Source organism: Anolis carolinensis, chromosome 5 (genome assembly GCF_035594765.1).
Source record: "Anolis carolinensis isolate JA03-04 chromosome 5, rAnoCar3.1.pri, whole genome shotgun sequence".
Classification (NCBI taxonomy): domain Eukaryota; kingdom Metazoa; phylum Chordata; class Lepidosauria; order Squamata; family Dactyloidae; genus Anolis; species Anolis carolinensis.
In genome coordinates, this window is record NC_085845.1 from 205,402,601 (window position 1) to 205,430,533 (window position 27,933).

A 27,933-nucleotide genomic window follows, 5' to 3' on the forward strand; every position below is an offset into this window, starting at 1 on the left:
GGAGTCAGACTGAATGACCTTTGGGGTCTCTTCCAACTCTAGGATTATTATTATTATTATTATTATTATTATTATTATTATTATTATTATTATTATTATTAAGCAGAGGCTGTATGGGCATCTGTTGTGAGAGATTGTTTTTGTAGTCAATGTTTTCAATACATTGTGATATGTTGATGCTAAATTCGTAAATACAGTAATTACTACATAGCATTACCACGCATTGAACTACTTTTTCTGTCAAATTTGTTGTATAACATGATGTTTTGGTGCTTAATTTGTAAAATCATAATGTAATGTGACGCTTAATAGACTTTTCCTTAATCCCTTCTTATTATCCCACATATTCGCTTATCCAACTTTCTGCCGGCCTGTTTATGTTGGATAAGCAAGACTCTACTGTATATTTATAATATTATATTATCTGCTTAGAACTTGATTATATGAGGCCCCTTCCACAAAGCTGTATAAAATGCACACTGAAGTGGATTATACGGCAGTGTGGACTCAAGATAATCCAGTTCAAAGCCGATAATATAAGATTGTAAATGGGTAATATAGCTGTATGGAAGGGCCTTGAGTCTACATTGCCATATAATCCAGTTCAAATGAGATCATCTGTATTTTATAGGCAGTGGGGAAGAGGCCTGATTGAAGCGGCCCTGGGCGCCATTAAATGGCTGAGTGGGTTGCTAGGAGACAAAGTGGGCGGAGCTTAGCCTTCTAAATGGCAGCAATAGAAAAAAAATATTCCTCTCCCTCTAATTAGGACTTTATTTTTCTTGTTTTTTTATGTCTAAGCACAGCGGGGATAGCCATGTCTTTTGTGGCCAAGTTTTGTGGGTTTTGGGTGTTTAGTTTCGCTGTTTATTTTAAGGCAGAAACGGTCAGAACATTTATATATAGATAAACTAGCTGTGCCCGGCCACGCGTTGCTGTGGCGAAGAATGGTGGTATGGGAAATAAAGTATTGAGGAATTGGTGGTAGTTAAGGTAAAGGGTAAACGTTTTCCCCTGACGTTAAGTCGTTGTCTGTAGACTCCTCCAAGGTCATGTGGGATGACTGCATGGAGCGGCGTTACCTTCCCACCGGAGAAGTACCTATTGATGCACTCACATTTACATGTTTTTGAACTTCTGGGTTGGCAGAAGCTGGGGCTAACAGTGGGGGCTCTGTCAGTTCCCCCAATTCAAACCTGTGGCCTTTCGGTCCAGAAGTTCAGCAGCTCAGTGCTTTAACATGCTGTGCCATCAGGGGACATTATTTCCTAAAGGTTGTGAATATACAATATTTCTGATTGTTTTTTTTTTTTTGTCTGTTGGAGGCAAGTATGAATGCTGCAATTAGGAAAAATGATTGGGATGTAATGGCCTTGCAGATTTAAAGCCTAGCTGTTTCCTCCCTGAGTGATTTTTTTGTTGGGAGGTGTTAGCTGGCCCTGATTGTTTCCTGTCTGGAATTACCTTGTTTTCAGAGTGGTGTTGTTTGCGATATTTTATATGCTTCTACTGTCTGTGGCCCTGAGAAAACAGAGGATTGGCCAGACTTTGATGATGGGAATCCTTTGTTGGGAGGTGTTAGCTGGCCCTGATTGTTTTCTGTGTGGAATTCCCCTATTTTCAGAGTGTTGTTCTTTATTTAGTGTTCTGATTTTAGAGATTGTATTGTTCTGTTTTATTATACCACATTAATTTTTATATATTCTGATTTTAGTGTTTTTGAATACTTGGAGCCAGATTGTATTCATTTTCACGGTTGACCGCAACATAATAATAATAATAATAATAATAATAATAATAATAATAATAGTAAGGATAGTAAGGATAGTAATAATAATGACTTTGGTAATACATAGTGCTTCACTGCCTTCTCAGCTTCCTTTCTGGAAGAATCCTTTCTTGGGAGGTGTTAGCTGGCCCTGATTGTTTCCTTTGTGGAATTTCCAATTTCCTTGCTTTATTTACTTTCTTTATTTCTTTATTTCTTTATTACTGTCCTGGTTTTAGAGATTATATTGTTCTGCATTATTCTATCCTAGAAATTATTTCATATCAAAGTAGAATCTCACTTATCCAACATTCGCTTATACAATGTTCTGGATTATCCAACACAGTCTGCCTTTTCATAATCAATGTTTTTGTAGTCAGTGTTTCAAATTCATTGTGATATTTTACTGGTAAATTTGTAAATACAGTACAGTAGAGTCTCACTTATCCAACATAAGTGGGCTGGCAAAATGTTGGATAACCGAATATGTTGGATAATAAGGAGGCGTTAAGGAAAAGCCTATTAAATATCAAATTAGGTTATGATTTTACAAATGAAACACCAAAACATCATGTTAGACAACAAATTTGGCAGAAAAAGTAGTTCAATACGCAGTAATGCTATGTAGTAGAATCATAGAATCATAGAATAGTAGAGTTGGAAGAGACCACATGGGCCATCTAGTCCAACCCCCTGCTAAGAAGCAGGAAATCGCATTCAAAGCACCCCCGACAGATGGCCATCCAGCCTCTGCTTAAAAGCCTCCAAAGAAGGAGCCTCCACCACGGCCCCGGGGAGAGAGTTCCACTGGTGAACAGCCCTTCTCACAGTGAGGAAGTTCTTCCTGATGTTCAGGTGGAATCTCATTTCCTGTAGTTTGAAGCCATTGTTCCGTGTCCTAGTCTGCAGGGCAGCAGAAAACAATCTTGCTCCCTCCTCCCTATGACTTCCCTTCACGTATTTGTACATGGCTATCATGTCTCCTCTCAGCCTTCTCTTCTGCAGGCTAAACATGCCCAGCTCTTTAAGCCGCTCCTCATAGGGCTTGTTCTCCAGACCCTTAATCATTTTAGTCGCTCTCCTCTGGACGCTTTCCAGCTTGTCAACATCTCCCTTCAACTGTGGTGCCCAGAATTGGACACAGTGTGATTCCAGGTGTGGTCTGACCAAGGCAGAATAGAATAAGGGGGAGCAGGACTTCCCTGGATCTAGACGCTATTCCCCTCTTGATGAGGCCAGAATCCCATTGGCTTTTTTAGCTGCTGCATCACATTGTTGGCTCATGTTCACCTTCCTCCCCACGAGGACTCCAAGATGTTTTTCGCACACACTGCTGTCAAGCCAGGCATCGTCCCCCATTCTGTATCTTTGATTTCCATTTTTTCTGCCGAAGTGAAGTCTCTTGCATTTGTCCCTGTTGAACTTCATTTTGTGAGTTTCGGCCAATCATCTCTCTAGTCTGTCAAGATCGTTTTGAATTCTGCTCCTGTCTTCTGGAGTGTTAGCTATCCCTCCCAGTTTGGTGTCGTCTGCAAAGTTGATGATCGTGCCTTCTGACCCTTCGTCTAAGTCGTTAATAAAGATGTTGAACAGAACCGGGCCCAGGACGGAGCCCTGCTTGTGGCACTCCACTTGTCACTTCTTTCCATGATGAAGACGACGCATTGGTGAGAATCACCCTTTGGGTTCGTTCGCTTAGCCAATGACAGATCCACCTCACCGTAGTTTTGTCTAGCCCACATTTTACTAGTTTCCTTGCCAGAAGGTCGTGGGGGACTTTGTCGAAGGCCTTACTGAAATCCAGGTACGCTACATCCACAGCATTCCCTGTATCGACCCAACTCGTAACTCTATTGAAAAAAGAAATCAGATTAGTCTGGCATGACTTGTTTTTGGTAAATCCTGTTGACTATTAGCAATGACCGCATTTGTTTCTAAGTGTTCGCAGACCACTTCCTTAATGATCTTTTCCAGAATTTTGCCTGGTATTGATGTGAGGCTGACCGGACATTGGTAATTGTTTGGGTCGTTCTTTTTTCCCTTCTTGAAGATAGGGACCACATTCGCCCTCCTCCAATCTGCTGGGACTTCTCCCGTTCTCCAAGAACTCTCGAAGATAAATGCCAGTGGTTCTGAAATAACTTCCGCTAGTTCCTTCAGTACTCTTGGGTGTAGCTGATCTGGCCCTGGGGACTTGTAATTACTGTATTTATGAATTCAGCACCAAAATATCATGATATATTGAAAACATTGACTACAAAAATGCGTTGGATAATCCAGAACGTTGGATAAGCGAGTGTTGGATAAGTGAGACTCTACTGTAATTACTACATAGCATTACTGCGCATGGAACTACCTTTTTTGTCAAATTTGTTGTATAATATGATGTTTTGGTGCTTAATTTGTATAACGATTACCTAATTTGATGTATAATCAGCTTTTCCTGAATCCCTTCTTATTATCCAATATATTTACTTATCCTGCCGGCCTGTTTGCGTTGGATAAGTGAGACTCTACTGTATATTTCTAATCTTATATTATCTGCTCAGAACTGGATTATCTGAGGCCCCTTCTTCACAGCTGTATAAAATGCACACTGAAGTGGATTATATGGCAGTGTGGAGTCAAGAAAATCCAGTGCAAAGCAGATAATATAAGATTATAAATGGGTTATATAGCTGTGTGGAAGGACCTTGAGTCTACACTGCCATATAATCCAGTGCAAATTAGATAATCTGTGGAAGAAGCCTAAGTGAGGCCTAAATCTGCCTGTCCCCTAACTGAAACCTGGCTGTCCCTTGGTTGCTAGGCAACGAAGTGGGCATAGATTAGCCCTCTAAACTGGCAGCAATTGGATAAAAACAATTATTGCTCTCCCTCTAATTAGGACTTTATTTTTCTTTTCTTTTTGTTGTATCAACCTAGAGGCGTGGATGATGGGTTGTGTTGTCAAATTTCGAGGTTGGGGGGCCTGTAGTTTTGTTGTTTTGTCCACTGCCCTGATGCCATCACTCTTTTATATATATAGATATAAGACCTATTGGCACACATCAGATGTAATGGGGAGGCACTTCTCTCCCAGACTCAGCTTAGTGTCCCAGAATAACTATCATTATTTATATAAATATTATTATTAACACACATTGGTACAAATCATCTGTAACGATGAAGCTCTGTCAGTACCTGCTTATTGTTACGGAGCCGAAACGAAAGGAAAATGAAAGCAATTACGATGACTGTGCGGCTTTCATTTTTGTCTTGCCTCTCATTTCCCACGAAAATGTCATCATTCGTTTTGTAAAATAATCTTTATTTAAATTTTCCATTATCATATTAAAATACGGATAAGAAGATAGCAAAATTAGCAAGGTCTGAATAGGAAAGAGAGGAGAGAGAGACAGTAGAAAAGAAGAAAGAATATATATATATATATATATATATATATATTAAAAAAACCAAAAAGACAAAAAAGAAAAAGACAAAAAAACCAAAACAAAAGGGTGATAAAATTTTGACTTCCAAGCATCGGAAGAAGGACGAGGAAAAAGAGCTTCAGAGAAAAGATGAAAAAAGATTGAAGAAGGAAAAGGAAAGGAAACCTCCATGATGATGCTTGGAAGTCAAAATTTTATCATTTGTTTTGTGTAGATGAACGGTCGAAACAAAACGATAGCACGAAGGAAGCAAAGGAAATTTTTTCACACACATCTCTAATAGATATACATAGTAATTCTTTGATTCTAAGGTGCCATTAGTTGTCAGGGGCACATGACATTCAGTACCACCAACAGGGGCAAGCTTTATTTGTATGATGATGATGATGATGTTTATACATGTTTATGCTTTATTTATATTATTATTCTGTTTATGTTTATTATGTTTATTTATACCCCGCTTTTTCTCTACACAAAGGAGGCTCATTATATAAGAAGACTAGCTGTGCCCGGCCACGCGTTGCTGTGGCAAAGTATAGTGGTATGGGAAATAAAGTCTTGAGGAATTGGTGGTAGTTAAGGTCAAGGGTCAAGGTTTTCCCCTGACATTAAATCCAGTTGTGTCCGACTGCACACTGAAGTGGATTATATGGCAGTGTGGAGTCAAGATAATTCAGTTCAAAGCAGATAATATAGGATTATAAATGGGTTATATAGCTGTGTGGAAGGGCCTTGAGTCTACACTGCCATATAATCCAGTTCAAATCTGATAATCTGTATTTTATAGGCAGTGGGGAAGAGGCCTAAGTGAGGCAACCCTGACCCTCGGCTGAGTGGGTTGCTAGGAGACCAAGTGGGTGGAACTTAGCCTTTTAACTGGCAGCAATTGGATAAAAACAATTATTCCTCTCCCTCTAATTAGGACTTTATTTTTCTTTTCTTTTTGTTGTATGAACGTAGAGGCATGGATGAGGGGTTGTGCTGCCAAGTTTAGTGTTTCTGGGATGTGTAGTTTTGTTGTTTTGTCCTAGGCCGAAATTCCATTACCCTTTTATATAGATAGATAGATAGATAGATAGATAGATAGATAGATAGATAGATAGAAGATAGATAGATAGATAGATAGATAGATAGATAGATAGATAGATAGATAGATAAATAGATAGAACCTGTGATTGTAAGTTGCACCACATTTTTGGAGAGGTTATATGGGGTCAATGGACTGAATGCCAACTCCCTTCCATTCCGCAACTAGTCTTATCTGTACTCCTAATGTCCGGTCTGTGTCCATTTGCCCTCTGGTGCAAAGACTGACCTGTTTGCACATTGTGCTGATAAGCATTGCTGACAACGCCTGCCATCTACACTGCAGATTTAAGGCAGTTTGGCACCACTATAACTTGTCAGGGAAATCGTCACCCTGACTTATTGATGAGTCAGGTCTCACCTTCTTCTCATCAGCTAGGCCATGTAGGCAGCACGAAAGTGGCACTGACAAACGACACCTCAGTTGTCAATTATCTGTTGATCCCAGTGGTTCTAAAGGCTTTATTTACAAGTTATTTACAACACTAAATACCATCACTCTCTGGACACATGTTTCCTCGGCTAGGACAAAACATGGTGCATCCTTTCAGCTTGCCAAGTCCGTTATCAGTGCAAGCCAGCACCTCCCTACATTCCGCAGTTCATGACGAATGTTCCGTCTTGACCCATTGGCCCTCTTGGCAATCAATCAGGGCTGGCATGTAATTAACTCCTGGACTTCTGGAATGCTTGGCGGAACACAAACACACAATCCAACAGCAACAATTGATTGAACATTTCACACTATAACAACAAAAACACTAACATAACTGCCCTGGCTCCATGCTTCGTAATAATGAGAGCTGTAGTGTGTTGAAGCGCCAGCTTTCTTTGGCAGAAAAGGTTACAAAACTTTTCGAACTACAACTCCCATTACTCCATAGAATAGAGCCAAACTGCCTTAAATCTGCAGTGTAGATGGACCCCCCACAATGCATGTCACACTGGTTTTAAAAGCTGGATGCACACTGCCATATGATGCAGTTTGGAACTCCTTATATAGTCAGTATAGAGCAGACCCATATAGTTCAATTCAATGCAGATAAACAGAATGATCTGAGTCCACACTGACCATATCACGCAAACCCATGCAGGCCATGGAGATCGAACCAAAGTTAAAGTTTGCCATTCTTGCAGCTTAAATTTCCTACTAGATATGAATGTTAATTGCCATTGATTGGGAAATGAATCCATAGGTGGAAATGCTGTGTTTTCCTTCATATTTTCATGTCCTCTGACTCACTGCAATGGTTTCAGGTCGCTCTCCTTTAGTGAGATTTCCTTGCTCATTCCTGGAAACTTGTGCAAGGAATAATGAATCGTGTCTTCACAAGCCTGGCTTTTAAAAGCCCATGCATGGGATTGTTATGTTCGGAGGTTATTTAACGTGGCCTTTTTGTTTTTGTGTTCATTGTCATTTGCTGCAGGCAAATCTGAAGAAGTTCATGGAGTATGTGCAGACGCTGAACGTGGAGAAAGTCAGCCGGTTGCTGGACAAAGGCCTGGACCCCAATTTCCACGACCAAGATACCGGAGGTGAGCTGGTGTCACACCTCAGAATAGTTCACCTTGCTATAGATACCCAATCAGACACAGAAGAAAGTCTTTTGAACTTTTATTAAGCAAAGCAAATATATAAATCAAAGCAGGCAGTTGAAGGAGTTATCAAAATCCATTAGTCCATAAACCATAGCAAAACTAATAATCCGTAAGGCAAGGCAATAGTCAGTAGATCCCAAAAACAAGGCCCAAAAGTACAAAGATCCAGGAAAACTCTTCCTAAGCATGAAACGGGAACATCCACACAGATGAAGCTAGGATTTGCTTTGACAACGAGCTATCTGCAAATAGACACTTTTAAAAGCACCCAAGAAAGGCATTTCTTTTCCCAGAACTGGCCTCTTTCTTTCTCGCCAGTCTCTCACTCCTTCGGACCTGAGAACCTCTCCAAAACAGACGGTCCTCCCTAGATAAATCAAGGCCTTCACTATCATTATCTTGCATCTGAGACGGGACTGAGCTCTCTCGCTCATTAACCGGGACTTGAGAGCTCTCTCGCTCATTACTTCCTATGGGAATGTCAGCCTGTCTGTTATCTATAGTTTCTGGGGTCAACAATTCATTCTGCTCAAACTGCAATTCTCCAGCCTCTGATTCAGCCTGCATTTCCATGCTATCAACTTCTGACTCAACTGGCTCTTGTATCTGAACCCCAGAATCCCCTTCTTCATCCTGACTCTGGCTATACTGTGGCTGAGTCACAACAACTGGACCCTAAGGATAGATTGGCTTTTGATGGGCATCTTTCAGGAGGGCTATGGTCACATGTCTCTGCATTAAGTGGGCGGGTTGGACTAGATGGCCTTTGAGGCCCCTTCCGGCCCTAAGGGAGCAGCTACAGTACTGTAGAAGGAAGGCGGATTGACCTAACTTGAACTGACGCGACTCAATGCTGTAGAATCCTGGGACTTGTAGTTTCACAAGGTCTTTAGCCTTCCCTGTCAAAGAGTTCTGGTGCTTCACCAAACTACAACTCCCAGGATCCCATAGCATTTAGCCAAGGCAGTTGAAGTGGGATCAAACTGCATCCTATTCTGCAGTGTAGATGCACCTTTAGAGTTGGCAAGGACCTTAAAGGCCATCTAGTCCATCTAGTAATAGTAGTGGTGGTGGTGGTGGTATTTACTACTACTAATAGTACTATTTTACAATTGCTTATATTACTACTACAGTAGAGTCTCACTTATCCAACGTTCTGGATTATCCAACACATTTTTGTAGTCAATGTTTTCAATATACAGTAGAGTCTCACTTATCCAAGCTAAACAGGCCGGCAGAAGCTTGGATAAGCAAATATCTTGGATAATAAGGAGGGATTAAGGAAAAGCTTATTAAACATCAAATTAGGTTATGATTTTACAAATTAAGCGCCAAAACATCATGTTATACAACAAATTTGACAGAAAAAGTAATTCAATAAGCAGTAATGTTATGTTGTAATTACTGTATTTACAAATTTAGCACCAAAATATCATGATATATTGAAAACATTGACTACAAAAATGGCTTGGATTATCTAGAAGCTTGGATAAGCGAGGCTTGGATAAGTGAGACTCTACTGTAGTACTATTTTACAATTGCTTATATTACTACTACAGTAGAGTCTCACTTATCCAACGTTCTGGATTATCCAACGCATTTTTGTAGTCAATGTTTTCAATATATCATGATATTTTGGTGCTAAATTCGTAAATACAGTAATTACTACATAGCATTACTGCTTATTGAACTACTTTTTCTGTCAAATTTGTTGTATAACATGGTGTTTTTGGTGCTTAATTAGTAAAATCATAACCTAATTAGATGTTTAATAGGCTTCTCCTTAATCTCTCCTTATTATCCAACATATTCGCTTATCCGTTTATGTTGGATAAGTGAAACTCTACTGTACTAGTAGTAGGATTATTTTACAGCTGCTTATATTACTACTAGTAGTAGTCTGCTGTCAAGAATTCAGTGACTGCACGTTGCTTACGTCGCATTGACTGACCGCCTGTGCAGGGTTCCATACTTCATACTTTAACAACACAACCGTTCAATGCTAAGGCTTCCCCGTCTGCGCAGGATTCCATACTTCACACTTTAACAACACAACCGTTCAATGTTAAGGCTTCCCCGTCTGCGCAGGGTTCCATACTTCACACTTTAACAACACAACCGTTCAATGCTAAGGCTTCCCCATCTGGGCAGGATTCCATACTTCACCCTTTAACAACACAACCGTTCAATGCTAAGGCTTCCCCGTCTGCCCAGGATTCCATACTTCACACTTTAACAACACAACCATTTAATGCTAAGGCTTCCCCGTCTGCGCAGGGTTCCATACTTCACACTTTAACAACACAACCGTTCAATGTTAAGGCTTCCCCGTCTGCGCAGGGTTCCATACTTCACACTTTAACAACACAACCGTTCAATGCTAAGGCTTCCCCGTCTGCGCAGGGTTCCATACTTCACACTTTAACAACACAACCATTTAATGCTAAGGCTTCCCCGTCTGCGCAGGATTCCATACTTCACACTTTAACAACACAACCGTTCAATGCTAAGGCTTCCCCGTCTGCGCAGGGTTCCATACTTGGCACTTTAACAACACAACCGTTCACTGCTAAGGCTTCCCCGTCTGCGCAGGGTTCCATACTTGGCACTTTAACAACACAACCGTTCAATGCTAAGGCTTCCCCGTCTGCGCAGGGTTCCATACTTGGCACTTTAACAACACAACCGTTCAATGTTAAGGCTTCCCCGTCTGCGCAGGGTTCCATACTTGGCACTTTAACAACACAACCGTTCACTGCTAAGGCTTCCCCGTCTGCGCAGGGTTCCATACTTCACACTTTAACAACACAACCGTTCAATGCTAGGGCTTCCCCGTCTGCGCAGGGTTCCATACTTGGCACTTTAACAACACAACCGTTCAATGCTAAGGCTTCCCCGTCTGCGCAGGGTTGCATACTTCGCACTTTAACAACACAACCATTTAATGCTAAGGCTTTCCCGTCTGCGAAGGGTTCCATACTTCGCCCTTTAACAACACAACCGTTCAACGCTAAGGCTTCCCTGTCTGCGCAGGGTTCCATACTTCACACTTTAACAACACAACTGTTCAATGCTAAGGCTTCCCCGTCTGCGCAGGGTTCCATACTTCGCCCTTTAACAACACAACCGTTCAATGCTAAGGCTTCCCCGTCTGCGCAGGGTTCCATACTTCGCCCTTTAACAACACAACCGTTCAACGCTAAGGCTTCCCCGTCTGCGCAGGGTTCCATACTTCACACTTTAACAACACAACCGTTCAACGCTAAGGCTTCTCCGTCTGCGGAGAGATCCATACCTCACACTTTAACAACACAACCATTTAATGCTAAGGCTTCCCGCCAAACGGAACTCACTGTAAAGGAGAGTCTCCTGAATAAGCCAGGACTTGCCGCAGACCAGGACCGCCATCTGTTGAGGAGTTACGAAGGTGGAGGCATTACTTTTCATCCAACCCTCGTAGTTTTGTAGTTTTGTCTTTGGACGTCTAAGCATGAAGATGATGGAAGTTTATCCATGTCTTTCCCCAGGCCAGCCAAATAAAGGATGTTTGAAATTGGCCAAAACCTCCGGGGCTGTTTTCCCAGCCTGGCACAATAACTGGACAGTTTGCCTCTTGACCTCGGTCGGGTAGAGGTCTCAGAAATGTAATAGAACATATTTATGAGATTTATGTGAATAAAAGAGAATAAAATATAGTTTATGGTTAAGAGGAGAGAGGCAAGGGTCTAAAGGTGGAGAGGCCTGGGAGTCTTTATGCGAAAGAGAGGGTCCTGCTTTAGCTCATTCCGGCTTGTTGCCCTTGGAAAACTATACATTCTTAGCTATAAATCCCTAGCGGTGTTAGATAGCGAAGGGTCAAGGGGGTCTTTGCAGAAGAGCAGGTAGAACTCAATGCCTGCTTGGCAGAGCCAAATGCATTTGGTGCCTTTTGAGTTGGGAACCGAACGCGCAATGACGTCTTGCTCATTAAACTTGAGTTAGTGGTTTCAGGACATGAAAAGGCGCGTCGCATCCTGCAAATGAGGGGTTTGCTCCTCTTCATGGCGCCGGCAGCCAGGCACGTTCCGCGTTGCTTCTCTCCTCCTTTTATTCAAACAATAATTAATTGCGACGATCCGAGGAGCCGCATCCGGAGGCAAGGTTGTCGCCAGTCGCTTTTTTGGCAAAGACGAGTGGGCGGCACGCGAGGGGAGAGGCATCCTCCGTGTTTTCCTATTTAGAAATTAATCGGCGCGGAAACAGGCGGCGTCTCAGGCGGCAGGTGTCTTTCCGGTGGGCTGGATTGCAGCACCCATCATCCCAGCCAAAGATATGCATGGAGAGTCAATGCAGCCCTGGGAGCAAATGGGGTTTTGAATAGTCATGTTGTCCCATTCTAACCATGCTCTTGCCATAGTTCAGCGCTATGGGATCCTGGGATTTATAGTTTAGCGAGGCACCCCCACCCTTTGGCAGAAAGGGCTTGCAAAACTACAACTCCCAGCGTTCCAAATGAATCGAGCCATGGTAATTAAATGTGGTGTCAAACCACATTGTCTAAATGCACTCTTAGCCCCGCCGCCCATCTACACTGCCGGATAGAATCCTGATTATCCGCTTTGAACTGGATTATCTGGCAGTGTAGAAGGGGCCTAAGTGCCTTCCAGGTGTGCTGGATTGCCACACCCATCATTCCAGCCTTGGAGATATCTTGGAGATATTAAATGCAGCTCAGGTGTCAAACCGCTTTATTTCTACAGCATGAATGCACTCTTGGGTCCCTACTATGCTGCCATATAAAATCAATGTTGTAATAATAATAATAATAATAATAATAATAATAATAATAATAATAATAATAATTTATTTTTCTGTCCCAGCACCATCTCCTTGCAGGGACTCAGGGCGGCTACTTTGAACTGGATTATAGAACAGTGTAGACTCATATAACCCAGTTCAAAGCAGATAATGTGGATGATCTCGTTTAATAATCAGTGACCGTGTAGAAGGGGCCTTAATGCACTTTGACACCACTTTAACGGCTGCGGCTCAGTGTTAGGGAATCTTGGGATTTGTAGTTTCGCAGCAGGTTCTCCATCAAGGAAACTACAAATCCCAGGATTCTGTAGCATTGAACTGTCGCTGCTAAAGTGGCCCCAACAGTAGATTTGCAACCAGATAAAATTGAAAGACCTTGGAAAACTACAACTCCCAGGGATTTTGTAGCCTTGAGTTAGGCAGGGTAGTCCAAGTAGTGTCAAATTGCATTGATTCAACAATGGTACCTCCTTAGGGGGAGGTGAGTCAGAAGAAACCATCGTCATCATCAGTATTTGTCCACTTCATGCATAAGGGTGGATTTTGAGACCTGGGCAATTCAATTTTTTTTTTTTGTGTCAGGAGCGACTTGAGAAACTGCAAGTCGCTTCTGGTGTGAGAGAATTGGCCGTCTGCAAGGATGTTGCCCAGGGGACATTGCCTGGATGTTTTGAAATTTTTACCATCCTTGTGGGAGGTTTCTCTCATGTAATAATAATAATAATAATAATAATAATAATAATAATAATAATAATAATAATTTATTTTTCTGTCCCAGCACCATCTCCTTGCAGGGACTCAGGGCGGCTACTTTGAACTGGATTATAGAACAGTGTAGACTCATATAACCCAGTTCAAAGCAGATAATGTGGATGATCTCGTTTAATAATCAGTGACCGTGTAGAATTTTATTTTATACCCCGCCACCATCTCGGGGTGGCTTACACGGGGCCAAGCCCAAGCATAACAGACAGAATAAAATCCATTAAGTAAAACAGGTCAATAAAAACATATTAATAACAAATCAATAAAACATGGATTGGATAAAAACATGAAAAACGCATTAAAATAACTAGGCCATAAATAAAGTGCATATATGAAGAATGAGGACAAGAAAGGCGCCCGAGAATGTTAAATAGGGAAGGGACAAAAATGGGATGAGCATGGGAACTATTCCGACTGAAGAATAGAATAAAGTGCAACAGATATATACCAACCAAGACGAGCCTTATAGGGGAGCTGGAGCTGACAGAGTGAGCTCACCCGTGCTCTCCCCGGGTTGGATTTGAACCTGGCAGCCTTCAGCAACCCAACCTTTAAGTCACAAGGCTTTAACCCACCGCGCCACCAGGCCCCTTTCAATGAGAAAGAAGGTGGGTTGTTTTGGGTCTCCTGTGGCTGGTTTTGGGTCAGAGGGAGGCCATGGGAGGGAGGGAGGGGGTCTCTGCAAAGCAACAGAGAGGTCTCCTCAGTGACCCACAGGAAGGCCTTTGGAGCCCCCCTCTCCAAAGGCCAGTTTCTGGACACGAGGCTCAAGCCCAGGGGTCCTCAAACTTTTAAAGCAAAGGGCCGGTCTACAATCCTTCAGACTATGGAGGGGCCGAATTATCATTTGAAAAAAAATACGAACAAATTCCTATGCACACTGCACATGTCTTATTTGTAGTGCAAAACAACAACAACAACAATGAAAGAACAATACAATATTTAAAAATGAAAACAATCTTAACCAACATAAACCGATCAGGATTTCAATGGAAAGTGTGGGCCTGCTTCTGGCCAATGAGATAGTCAAGTTAATTAGGGTGGTGGTTGTTGTTGTTGTTGTTGTTGTTGTTGTTGTGTACCTTCAAGTCATTTCAGAATTTGGGTGAGCCTAAGTCTAAAATTAATTAATTATTTGCTTACTACATTTATTTACTACATTTATATTCCACCTTTCTTACCCCGAAGGGGACTCAGAGCAGCTGTATGTACATACAATATATTATATTACTGTATTAGCATAGCACAATATTAGCATTATACATTACTATATTGAACTATACCACTATACTGTAATGCTATATGTAATATATAACATATAATTAATATTATTATATGGTATTACTATTAGTATTATATATAATATAATTATATATAATATGTAATATATAACATATAATTAATATTATTATATGGTATTATTATTAGTATTATATTGCATAACATTATAATATTGTATCAATATTATATGTATATACAATATATTATATTATTAAAACTGATATAAAAATATATTATAAAACTGAGGGTGGGGGCCAGGTAAATGACCTTGGAGGGCCGCATCCCGCCCCCGGGCCTTAGTTTGGGGACCCCTGCTCAAGCCGTTGCCCTCTGCTTCCCCCGCAGAATGCCCGCTGACCATGGCTGTCCAGCTGGACTACTCGGTGGAGGTGGTCAAGGCCCTGCGCAACGGGGGCGCACACCTGGACTTCCGGACGCGGGAGGGGCTCACCGCGCTCCACAAGGCCGTCCGGTGCCGGAACCACGCCGCCCTGATGGTGAGTCTGGTTTATGTACTTTATTTATTTATTTACAGTGTTTATATCCCACCCTTGTTTCTCACCCCGAAGGGGACTCAGTGCGGATCACAATGTACACATACATGGCAAACATTCAATGCCATATGAACATAGAGCCAGAGACAGACGCAGAGGCAATTTAACCTTCTCCAGCTTCCTGAGGGTATGCTCGATTCCGGCCACAGGGGGTGGTGCTGCTTCATTATCCACTGTGACGCCGAGTCCTTGATGAATACTTCCTCATTCCAAACGCTGATGGACGGTTTTTATGGTGTTGTAAATTAGTTAAATTAGCCTCCCCACATAAGTGGTACCTAAATTTCCTACTTGATAGATGTAACTATCTTTCGGGTTGCTTAGGTCAACAATGAGCAGGGCTATTTTATTAAAATTTAATTGTCAGGTGTTCACTTCGACATGGGCTGGCCTTGAACTCATGACCTCTTGGTCAGAGTGATTTATTGCAGCTGGCTACTAACCAGTCTGCGCCACAGCCCGGCCCTACTTCCTCCTGGAAAGAAGTGACCGGGGGGGGGGGGGGAGGCCCTCTTCTCTCTCCACGGCTTGTGGGGACGGGGGAGAGGGCCTTCTCCGTGGTTGTCGCACATCAGGCTAGTTTCACCTTGCTATATACACCAGGCTGCTCACAGGTTGAAGTATTTTGTAGTTTATTAAGGTAAAGGTAAAGGTTTCCCCTGACATTAAGTCCAGTCATAACCGACTCTGGGGGTTGGTGCTCATCTCCATTTCTAAGCCGAAGAGCCGGCGTTGTCCGTAGACTCCTCCAAGGTCATGTGGCCACTGGCATGACTGCATGGAGTGCCGTTTATTAGGAAATAGAAAATAAATAGTTCTTCAAAAGCAAAAGTAAAGTTCCAAAAGATTTTTACAAAACAAGGTTTCAAAGAATAATTCAAGAAATCTTAAGAAAAAGACAAGGTCCCATTAGAGCAGGGGTCCCCAAACTAAGGCCCGGGGGCCACATGCGGCCCATCGAAGCCATTTATCCGGCCCCCTCCACCAAGGAAGGCATGCGCCTTTCCCACCTCCGGCTTCGCCTGGTGCGCGCCTTCCAGAGCTTTGCTTGTTTATAATGGTATCTTAGTTATTATTTAATTAATAATTAATTATCAAGGTGGGAGTAAATGGCCCAGGGGTCTCTTCCAATCCTCTTTATTATTTTTATTATGATTTTTATTAACATTAAGGCTGTATTTGTTCCCGTTTGTTTGTTTTTTTTACTTCAAAATGAGGTATGTGCAATGTGAATAGGAATTTTTTTATATATTTTTTTAAAAAACTATAGTCCGGCCCTCCAATGGTCTGAGGGACCGTGAACTGGCCCCCTGTTTAAAAAGTTTGGGGACCCCTGCATTAGAGCATGACAAATTCCCATGAACATGAACACAAAGGCTGCAAGATAATCCAGGAAATGAGAACTTGCTTCTTGACTTGAGCGAGAAGTTGCTTTGACAAATGTTTGTCTCCCAACACACTGTTTTAATACCCTTTGCAAAGCATGAAAGCATTTCTTTGGCCTCTGACCACCTCCTTGTTTGCAATTCTCACACTCCTTCGAACCCTGAATTCCAAACGGCCAGCTCGGTCTAGAGATTCCATTTCATCAAGGTCAGCCTGCTCATTATCATCTGTCTGCCTGCTATCAGACTGAGAACTGTCCTCCTTTTCTGACTCAATTTAAAAACCTGGCTCTTCCGGTGTGCCTTCAATAATTGTTTATAAGAACAACTCCCCTCAGTATTGATAATTACTGTACCTGATGTATTGTTTCCTTACCCTTCCGTTGGTAATAATTTTTGCTGACCCCACCTCCGAATCTCCTCGTGGGGAGGAAGGGGGACATGAGCCAGGAATGTCATGCAGCAGCAAAAAATCCGATTGGATTTTGGCCTGCATCAATAAGAGCCTAGTGCCTAGATCCAAGGATGGAAGTCCTGCTCCCCATGCTCTCTTCTCTTCTACCCTGGTCAGACCAATTTACCTGGAACCCCACTGTGTCCCTTTCTGGGCTCCACAATTGAAGGGAGAGGTTGCCTCTAACCTGGAAGGTGTCCAGAAGAGGGCGACTAAAAGGATCAAGGGTCTGGGAAACAATCCCTATGAGGAGCGGCTGAAAGAGCTGGGCATGTCTAGCCTACAGAAGAGAAGGCTGAGAGAGAGTAGGCATGATGATGGCCATGGATCAAGATGGGAGGGAGGAGAAGTCCTAGGAAGGAGGACTGGAGACTGCCCTGGAGACTAGGACTCAATGGAACAACGGCTTCAAACTACAGAAAAGAAAGGAGATTCCACCTGAACATGAGAAAGAACTTCCTCACTGTGTGTGTGAGAGAGAGAGAGGCTTTTGAATAATAATTGGCAACGTTAATTATTATCACGTACGCTGAACTCAATCGACAGACCCAGTTTTTTGAACTGAACATGCCTACCTGTATTTTATAATGTGTTTTATGAATTCTGATGTAAGTTAATAATAATTTTTAACTGATTTATATTGCACTGTTTACTTTTTATATATGCGTTTTATTGTAAGCCGCCCTGAGTCTCCTGTTGGGTGAGAAGGGCGAGATATAATAATAATAATAATAATAATAATAATAATAATAATAATAATAATAATAATAATGTTCAGCAGTGGAACTCTCTGCTGCAGAGGGAGTGTGGTGGAGGCTCCTTTGGATGTTTTTAAACAGAGGCTGGATGGCCATCTGTTGGGGGTGCCTTTAATGCGATTTTCCTGCTTCTTGGCAGAATGAGGTTGGACTGGATGGCCCACCAGGTCTCTTCCAACTCTAGGATTCTAGGATTAAAAAATCAGACAGATCTGCCTATTTCTCTGCTATTTCTCAGCACAGTAACTTTTGGGTCATCGTATTGCAAAGAGATGCACATTAGATTGGTGTAAACATGATAGCTTGATTTCAGCGAAGCCTTTGACGACAGAACAAAAGGCCTGCTGATGACATTTACAGGTTTACTGACCTGGGTGCCTGCACATCTTGCAGACCTTGGCAGTGTGGCAGTGCATAAAACAGTTTGTGTTTCCTCCGATCGTGCAACTATAAAGAATCCAACATCCAATTTGGCTTCTGTTGACCCTTCTCCCTCCGCCTCGCACACCCTCGACAGCCAGCTCCAGCATCGCAGCTATAAAACAACGTACATATAGCAGGGGATATAAATCCTCCCGTCGTTTCACTCCTTCCTGCAAGGAATGAATCATTTTAGTATTTCTCCCAGGACTGAGACCCAAATAGGAAAGGCTGGGCGTAGCAAGACGGTTCCCACAAGCTTCACAGCTTCCCCGCATTTAGTGCAAAGTCACGCATTGTGCTCAGGCGCTGTTGCACCCCAAGGCAGCATGAGCACTCGAAAACCAGACAAGAGCCAATATAACACACTATATCTGTATTAAAGCAATTATATATCCAAAGGAAATGTGGTATAGAGTCTGAGTAAGGAATAGTTCTTTTTAGAAAGTCAATGGTGGTTCCAAATGGTTAAATGAAAAGGTCCGATATTATAATCCACAATGAGAACTCGATAGCTCTCCGAGGAAATCAAAGTGTCCATGAGCTGAAACAGAGAAACAAGGCTGGCAGAAAACAGAGTTCAATCCACTGGAAATACTTCATAGCAATCAAGGCAGCAAAGGTTGTCAAGGCTGAGGCAAACTTGAATCAGGAACAAAGAAACAACTGAAGTCAAGGTCTACTCGAGAGTCGCGGCACGGCACGGCCCGACTGGAACTGGAAAACTTGGCTTGGAAACAGGACCTGGAGACGGAGAAACCTCTCTCCAAGAAAGCAACGTTGACACCGCAAGAAAATCTACTGAGCAAAACACTTTTAACAGAGTCCGGACAGTTCAGAATTTAGGGAGTAAAAACTCCCAAAACTTTCCCATGAGAACACTCACCATTATCCCATCTATTTGCCAGTCTCTGGCTCCGGTGAACCCCTTGTTTTCACTTCACTTCACTTCACTTTATTTCTTATTTAGTCGCTCTCCACCAGAGTGCTCCGAGCGACTTACAATTTAAAATATCATTCCACAATATAAAAACATTCAACATAAAAACATTCAACAGTGACTATTTGGCAGATTAGATCTGTTTTACTTAAATGCACAACCAAACAGCCAAGTCTTGAGCACTTTTACAAAAGGCTGCAATTCCGACATTGCTCTAACATATAGAGGCAATGAGTTCCACAGAATTGGAGCACTTCTGTCCCTGGTTACAAAATCTCTACGATTAAAAACCCTGTTCCCAGGCGTCTCAGCAACATCTGGCTCTATCTGTGAGGGAGGAATTGAAGAATCTTCCCCAATTAGTGAGTCTCCAGAGCCAATATCTTCGGGAACCTGCAGCTGCAAAGGCCCCTCCGTGGAGGGTGAAATGTCAGTATAATCCTCAGCATCATCTGTGTCAAAGTGCAAGTCCTGAAACGCAGCAGGCCTTGGTGCCCTGGTTGGCTGGGATCTGACAGAAGCCGACGGTCAGCTCTGCAGGGTTGGCGTAGTGTTACATACTCCACAAAAGAGTTCCAGCATCTTGGATACTTCTGCTACATGTAATACGCATGGTGTCCCTGCTACACATTGAACTTCAACAGGGAGAAATATACTGAACTCTACTTAGATCAATCAATCAATCAATCTATTAATGCTCCAGTCAATGGTGATATGTATTTACAGAAACAATATCGAACAAACATCTGTAGAAAACACTGTAAAATCCAATAGTTAAAAATAGGATGCAAGCAGGATAAAACAGAGCATGCAAAATATACATTGTGAGTGTTGAAGTGAGAATGATTGTATATAGAGTTGTTTAAATGTAATTGAGTTATAGTGGTGCAATGTGAGCTGGAGATTGCATCATGCACTGTCTGCTGTCCACTATGCGAGTGTGTAAAGAGTTAACTGTGTATTGCATCAGACAGCAGAGGTGGTTATAAATAGCTTACTGTGTTATCTGTTATCTCTCTGCCCTCTGCTCTTTTGCCTCTCTGCACTCTGTCTGTATATATCGTCTTGAGAGTTTTCCGTTTATTAGTAAATCTTGTATAGAAAGCCAAACAGGCTTCAGCCTCTTTATTGGTGTCAGTGATTCTTCGTTGATCTTCCGCTGCATGGGTGTTTATCCAAACCGCGCGCTCTGACAGTGAGGTTCAGCAACACAAGTGCAACATGTGCTGGGAGCGGCACATTTACCGTTAAAAAGCCAATATATAAGATCAGTCATTTTAAAAAGTTAAGTAACAATATCAAACAAGCATCTATAGAAACACTGTAAAATTCAACAGTTAAAAGCAGGATGCATGGAGAATAAAACAGAGTTTGCAAAATATAACCGGTAAAAAGCCAGTATAAAATATTAGTCATGTTAAAAACTAGATAAAAGCATCCCTGGCTCCACAGTCGACTGCAATGTCCGCAATCAGTCTTGCCCTGATTTTATTTGCTGCCAAGGTAAAGAGAGAGACCTTATACGTGATTATGGAGTTGGTATCAGATAAAAGGTAGAAGATCTTTTCTGTGACCGTATTCGGTTGTAGGTACCATAGAACAGGCCCTTAGAATTTATTTCTTGGTGCAGAGTATAGGGAGCAGGCGAACAAACAGTGGGGCAGGTCTTCAATTTCTGGGGTTGGTTACATACATAGCCCTTTCATGGTCGAGTTTGTATAATTTGTACCATGTCGAGAATTTGGAGCTGTGAATAGCCTGTCTGTCCATCTGAATACCTTGATTATAAAAGTATTCATGTAACTTCTCTCTTGAGCTCAGGATCAAAGGCTTATGAGACAGGGTAGGACATACTTTCAGAAATGTCTGATGTTTTGAGTTCCAAACTTTACATTCTGATAGATGTTCAAAGGATAGAAGTAGAGGTTTTCCCTGATGTTAAGTCCAGTTGTGTCCGACTCTGGGGGTTGGTGCTCATCTCCATTTCTAAGCCGAAGAACCAGCGTTGTCCATAGACACCTTCAAGGTCATGTGGCCGGCATGACTGCATGGAGCGCCAATGTTACCTTCCCGCTAGAGCAGTACCTATTGATCTACTCACACTCTGGGGGTTGGTGCTCATCTCCATTTCTAAGCCGAAGAGCCAGCGTTGTCCGTAGACACCTCCAAGGTCATGTGGCCACTGGCATGACTGCATTGAGCGCCAATGTTACCTTCCTGCTGGAGCAGTACCTATTGATCTACTCACACTCTGGGGGTTGGTGCTCATCTCCATTTCTAAGCCGAAGAGCCAGCGTTGTCCGTAGACACCTCCAAGGTCATGTGGCCACTGGCATGACTGCATTGAGCGCCAATGTTACCTTCCTGCTGGAGCAGTACCTATTGATCTACTCACACTCTGGGGGTTGGTGCTCATCTCCATTTCTAAGCCGAAGAGCCGGCGTTGTCCGTAGACACCTCCAAGGTCATGTGGCCATTGGCATGACTGCATGGAGCACCCTTACCTTCCCGCTGGAGCAGTACCTATTGATCTACTCACACTCTGGGGGTTGTGCTCATCTCCATTTCTAAGCTGAAGAGCCGGCGTTGTCCGTAGACACCTCCAAGGTCATGTGGCCGGCATGACTGCATGGAGTGCCAATGTTACCTTCCCACCGTAGCAGTACCTATTGGTCTACTCACATTGGCATGTTTTTGAACTGCTAGGTTGGCAGGAGCTGGAGCTAACAGTGGGTGCTCACTCCGCTCCCCGGATTTGAACCTGGGACCTTTCGGTCTGCAAGTTCAGCAGCTCAGTGCTTTAACACACTGAGCCACCAGAGGTTCAAAGCATAGCATTGGGAAAACTCTAGCTGAGGAATCCTTTATGATTCTCCAATAGTTGTATAGGGAGAAGTGAATGCGGGATCTTATGGAGGGTAGACCAACCTCTGCTCTGACCAATTAATGCTGTGGAACACCCTCCCTACAAATATCCGACAAGCCCCAACTCTTCTGGGTTTCAGAAAGGCTGTGAAAACATGGCTGTGTGCACAAGCTTTTAACGAGTAATATGATAACGTCGACATGGTCCGATTGAAGGCTGAAGCATGAGGTTTTTAGACAAATGGATCTAATTTACATATGTTTTAATTTTTATAATGTATTTTAATGATGTATTTTTATAGTTTTAATTGATTATATGTACTGTTTTTGTTTGATTATTATGTTCTTGGCATTAAATGTTGCCAACTGTTGTAAGCCGCCCTGAGTCCCCCCGGGTGAGAAGGGCGGGGTATAAATTCTGGAAATAAATAAATAAATAAATAAATGCCAGTAGACCAATATACAATAAAACATTAAAACAGTTAAAACATTTAAATAGTATCATAATATACAATAAACTAAATTAAAACAGTGCAAAATGCAGGGAGTCCCTCACCCCTTGTGGCCAAGGACGGTACTGCAGTCTCCCTTGGCTCCACGGTCTCTGCTGGCCTGGCCCTGACCTTTCCCCTCCGTCCGCTGTGTGTTTCCAGACGCTGCTGGACTTGGGGGCCTCCACGGACTACAAGGACAGCCGGGGCCTGACCCCCCTCTACCACAGCGCCATGGTGGGCGGGGACCCCTACTGCTGCGAGCTGCTGCTGCACGACTACGCCCGGGTGGGCTGCGTGGACGAGAACGGCTGGCAGGAGATCCACCAGGTGAGGCGTGGGACGACTGGGACCCCTTCCTCACAAACACACCCGGCTTTGGAACATGAGCTCCGTGTCTGCCTGCCTGCCTGGGGGAATGGGGCTGGGCTGGATGACCTTTGGGGGTCCCTTCCACATCAACAGAGTTTGGGTGGAGACCTTTTGTTAATGTGGGATTTGTATATTGATAGTGTTTAAATGCAATTTGTGCCATGCTTGTATTGCAACTGATTGCATCATCCAGAATGTACCATAGTGTGGAAAGAGTTAATTGCCAAGAAGCTATGATGATCTTGATGTGTGGCTGGAACTAGGGAGTATCCAGACACAAGTGTGTGTGTATAATTGATTGCGTCAGTTCAGTTGAGTTCTGTCTGCCTAGAGTTCAAGTCCTGTGTTCAACTGTCGTCTGTTAGTCTATTTGTGTTGATACAGTAAAACTTTGTAAATAGTTTTACCAACGTCTCTGAGTGTCTCTTCGTTGTGCGCTCCACTGCTTCCATCCAACTACTGCTGCGCTGCAAATACTCTGAGACCTTTCAGGAGTGCTTCTGTTCAGGCAGAATGGGGCTGGATTGGATGACCTCTAGGGAGCCAAGACTCCCCTTCCTTGGAGTGCTTTCGTGGTGTCTTTCTGCATGGGGGAAGTGGGTTGGACTAGATGACCCCTTGGGGACCCCTTTGGGATATTATGCACTGTTAGGGGGAAATGGGGACCCCTTTTCTCCCAAACACACCCCTTGAGTGGGAGAGAGGGTCCCCAGAGCTAGGTCTCTTCTTGCATGGGGGAATGGGGCTGGACTAGATGCCCTTGGGGGTCCCTCCCATCTTTGGAGGGCTTTCAACAGAGACCTTTCAGGAGTTGGTCCATTCTGGGGCTGGATCTAGCGTAAGGCTGCCTCTCAGAGAGGTGGTCTCTCCTTCTTTGGAGGCCTTTCAACAGAGGTTGGATGGGCCTCTTTCAGGAGTGCTTCAGTTTTGTTTTCCTGCACAAGGCTGGACTAGAGAGTGGTGGACTCCCCTTCCTTGGAGGCTTTCAAGAGTGCTTTCGTTGTGTCTTTCTGCATGGGGGAAGGAGGTTGGATTAGACGATCCCTTGGAGACACCTTTCAACTCTGGGATATTATATACATTGCATATAAAAGGTTCCACATCCCATATATATAGATCTCAGAGGGTGGTGGTCTCTCCTTCCTTGGAGAACTTTCAACAGAGGTTGGCCTCTTTCAAGTGCTTGAAAGTGGAGCTGGACTAGATGTCCTCGAGGGTCCCTCCCATCTTTGGAGGGCTTTCAACAGAGTATATCCATATATATATATATAGATCTCAGAGGGTGGTGGTCTCTCGTTCCCTGGAGAACTTTCACTCTTTCAAGTGCTTCAATTCTGGCAAAGTGGGGTTGGACTAGATGATCTTTAAAGGTCCTTCCCATAACTAATGTGAGACCACCTTAGAAGGTGGTGGACTCTCCTTCTTTGGAGGCCTTTCAACTGTGTATTTCTGCATCTCTTAAGGGGACGGGTCTACATGACTCTTGGGGGCCCCTTCCAACTCTGGGATATTATATACTTTGCACGTAAAAGGTTCCAGATATATAGGACTCCGTGTGTGATGGTCTCTCCTTCCTTGGAGGCCTTTCTACAGAGGTTGCATGGGCCTCTTTCAGGAGGGCTTCAGTTCTGGCAAAATGGGGTTGGACTGGATGACCTTTAACGGCCCTTTCCATACTTAGTGTGAGACCACCTTAGACAGTGATGGACTCTCCTTTTTGGAGGTCTTTCAACAGAAGTTGGATGGACCTCTTTCAGGAGCGCTTCAGTTCAGACAGAATGGGGTTGGACTAGATGACCTTTAAGGGCCCCTTTTCTAATTTCCGTTTGTCTTAGAAGATGATGAACTTCCTTCTTTGGAGGTCTTTCAACAGAAGTTGGATGGACCTCTTTCAGGAGTGCTTCAGTTCTGGCAGAATGGGGTTGGACTGGATGACCTTTAAGGGTCCTTTCCTTGACTAGTGTGAGACCACCTTAGACAGTGATGGACTCTCCATTTTGGAGAGGTTGGGTTGGACGGACCTCTTTCGGGAGTGCTTCATTTCTGGCAAAATGGGGTTGGATTAGATGACCTTTAAGGACCCTTTCCATACTTAGTGTGAGCCCACCTTAGAAGGTGATGGACTCTCCTTTTTGGAGGCCTTTCAACAGAGGTTGGACGGACCTCTTTCGGGAGTGCTTCATTTCTGGCAGAATGGGGTTGTACTGGATGACCTTTAAGGGCCCTTTCCATACTTAGCGTGAGCCCACCTTAGAAGGTGATGGACTCTCCTTTTTGGAGGTCTTTCAACAGAGGTTGGGTGGGCCTCTTTCAGGAGTGCTTGAGATGTTCCTTCCTGCATGGCAGGAGGGGGTTGGTCTAGATGACCCTTCCCCACCTTCCTCCACCTTCCTCCCTTCCCCTCTTTCTTCCCATGCAGGCCTGCCGCTACGGCCACGTCCAGCACCTGGAGCACCTTCTCTTCTATGGGGCTGACATGACTGCGCAGAACGCCTCCGGGAACACCGCCCTCCACGTGTGCGCCCTCTACAACCAGGTGGGGACCCCTTGACCCCTTGGCCTTCTCGTTCCCCCCTCCCAAGGGCAGTGTGACCCTAAGCCATGGATGGGCCAGGTGAGGCAGAAGGCAGTTTCATTCACCTCTGGCAAAACCCACTGTCGCACCTCAGGCTAGCTTCACCTTGCTAAATACACCAGGCAGCACACGGAATATTGTCTTTTGTAGTTTATTGGAAGTAAAAAGAAAAGTTGGTTCTTAAAAGGCAAAAGTTCAGTTCCAAAAGATAGTTACAAAACAAGGCTGTAAGAAATAATCCAAAGAAACATTTGGCATGAAACAAAGTCCTTTCAGTACATGACAAAGTCCCATAAGCGAGAATACACCAAGGCTACAAATAATCCAGGAAGGCAGGACTTGCTTCTCGATTCAAAGAGACATTGCTTTGACAAAGATTTCCCTCTCAGCAGACTGTTTTAATAGCATAAAATGAAGGCATTTCTTTGCCCTCTGACCTCCCTCTTATTTGCTGTTCTAAAACGTCTATGAACCTCCCTAAATTTCAGACGACTAGCCCAGTCCAGAGACGTTCCATTGTCAAGGCCAAATTGCTCGTTAGTGTTATCAGGCTGAGAGCTGCTTTTCCTATCAGCTTCTTGCACCTGTGAAGCTTCAGCATCAACAACACCATTCCCTCCCATGGGAAAAACTCCCTGTTCTTCATCTCCCACAGCAGGAACACTCTGCAGCTGATTCCCATAATTCCCATCAGAGTCATCTTGAAACTCATTCTGAACCTGAATCCCATAATTCCCATCAGAGTCATCTTGATACTCATCCTGAACCTGAATCCCATAATTCCCATCAGAGTCATCTTGAAACTCATCCTGAACCTGAATCCCATAATTCCCATCAGAGTCATCTTGATACTCATCCTGAACCTGATTCCCATAATTCCCATCAGAGTCATCTTGAAACTCATCCTGAACCTGAATCCCATAATTCCCATCAGAGTCATCTTGATACTCATCCTGAACCTGATTCCCATAATTCCCATCAGAGTCATCTTGAAACTCATCCTGAACCTGAATCCCATAATTCCCATCAGAGTCATCTTGATACTCATCCTGAACCTGAATCCCATAATTCCCATCAGAGTCATCTTGAAACTCATCCTGAACCTGAATCCCATAATTCCCATCAGAGTCATCTTGATACTCATCCTGAACCTGATTCCCATAATTCCCATCAGAGTCATCTTGAAACTCATCCTGAACCTGAATCCCATAATTCCCATCAGAGTCATCTTGAAACTCATCCTGAACCTGAATCCCATAATTCCCATCAGAGTCATCTTGATACTCATCCTGAACCTGAATCCCATAATTCCCATCAGAGTCATCTTGAAACTCATCCTGAACCTGAATCCCATAATTCCCATCAGAGTCATCTTGATACTCATCCTGAACCTGATTCCCATAATTCCCATCAGAGTCATCTTGAAACTCATCCTGAACCTGAATCCCATAATTCCCATCAGAGTCATCTTGAAACTCATCCTAAACCTGAATCCCATCATTCCCATCAGAGTCATCTTGATACTCATCCTGAACCTGAATCCCATAATTCCCATCAGAGTCATCTTGAAACTCATCCTGAACCTGAATCCCATAATTCCCATCAGTCACCTTGAAACTCATCCTGAACCTGAATCCCATAATTCCCATCAGAGTCATCTTGAAACTCATTCTGAACCTGAATCCCATAATTCCCATCAGAGTCATCTTGATACTCATCCTGAACCTGAATCCCATAATTCCCATCAGAGTCATCTTGAAACTCATCCTGAACCTGAATCCCATAATTCCCATCAGAGTCACCTTGAAACTCATCCTGAACCTGAATCCCATAATTCCCATCAGAGTCATCTTGAAACTCATCCTGAACCTGAATCCCATAATTCCCATCAGAGTCATCTTGAAACTCATTCTGAACCTGAATCCCATAATTCCCATCAGAGTCATCTTGAAACTCATCCTGAACCTGATTCCCATAATTCCCATCAGAGTCATCTTGAAACTCATCCTCAACCTGAATCCCATCATTCCCATCAGAGTCATCTTGAAACTCATCCTGAACCTGAATCCCATCATTCCCATCAGAGTCATCTTGAAACTCATCCTGAATCGCTTCATCTGGAACCTGTATCCCAAAATCCTCATCAGAGTCACTCTGAGGCTGAGTCACAACACCCACCAGGAATAGAGAAGCCTCTCTCTCTCTCTCTCTCTCTCTCTCTCTCTCTCTCTTCTTTGTCTCATTTTTGCGTTCTCTCCTTCTCCTTCCAGGAGAGCTGTGCTCGGGTCCTTCTCTTCCGAGGGGCCAGCAAAGAGATCCGGAACTACAACAGCCAGACGGCGTTCCAGGTAGGACGTGCGTGGGGTGGGCCTAGATTGTGGAGATTTGT

The 27,933-nt window shown here is 43.4% G+C and overlaps 1 protein-coding gene across 8 annotated transcripts in view; it reads left to right on the forward strand.

The window, feature by feature from the left end:
* The window catches only part of shank3 (SH3 and multiple ankyrin repeat domains 3), a 467,801-nt gene that overhangs the window by 183,174 nt on the left and 256,694 nt on the right, over positions 1-27,933 (forward strand). For all 8 annotated transcript variants that reach the window (XR_010006367.1, XM_062981259.1, XM_062981260.1 and 5 more), the window contains exons 4-8: positions 7,716-7,824; positions 15,076-15,227; positions 22,760-22,927; positions 25,389-25,505; positions 27,815-27,892. Coding sequence is in view for 7 of the 8 variants with exons in the window: in XM_062981259.1 (XP_062837329.1) it covers positions 7,716-7,824; positions 15,076-15,227; positions 22,760-22,927; positions 25,389-25,505; positions 27,815-27,892 (624 nt within the window). In the remaining variant the exon portion in view is untranslated. The remainder of the gene's footprint in view (positions 1-7,715; positions 7,825-15,075; positions 15,228-22,759; positions 22,928-25,388; positions 25,506-27,814; positions 27,893-27,933) is intronic.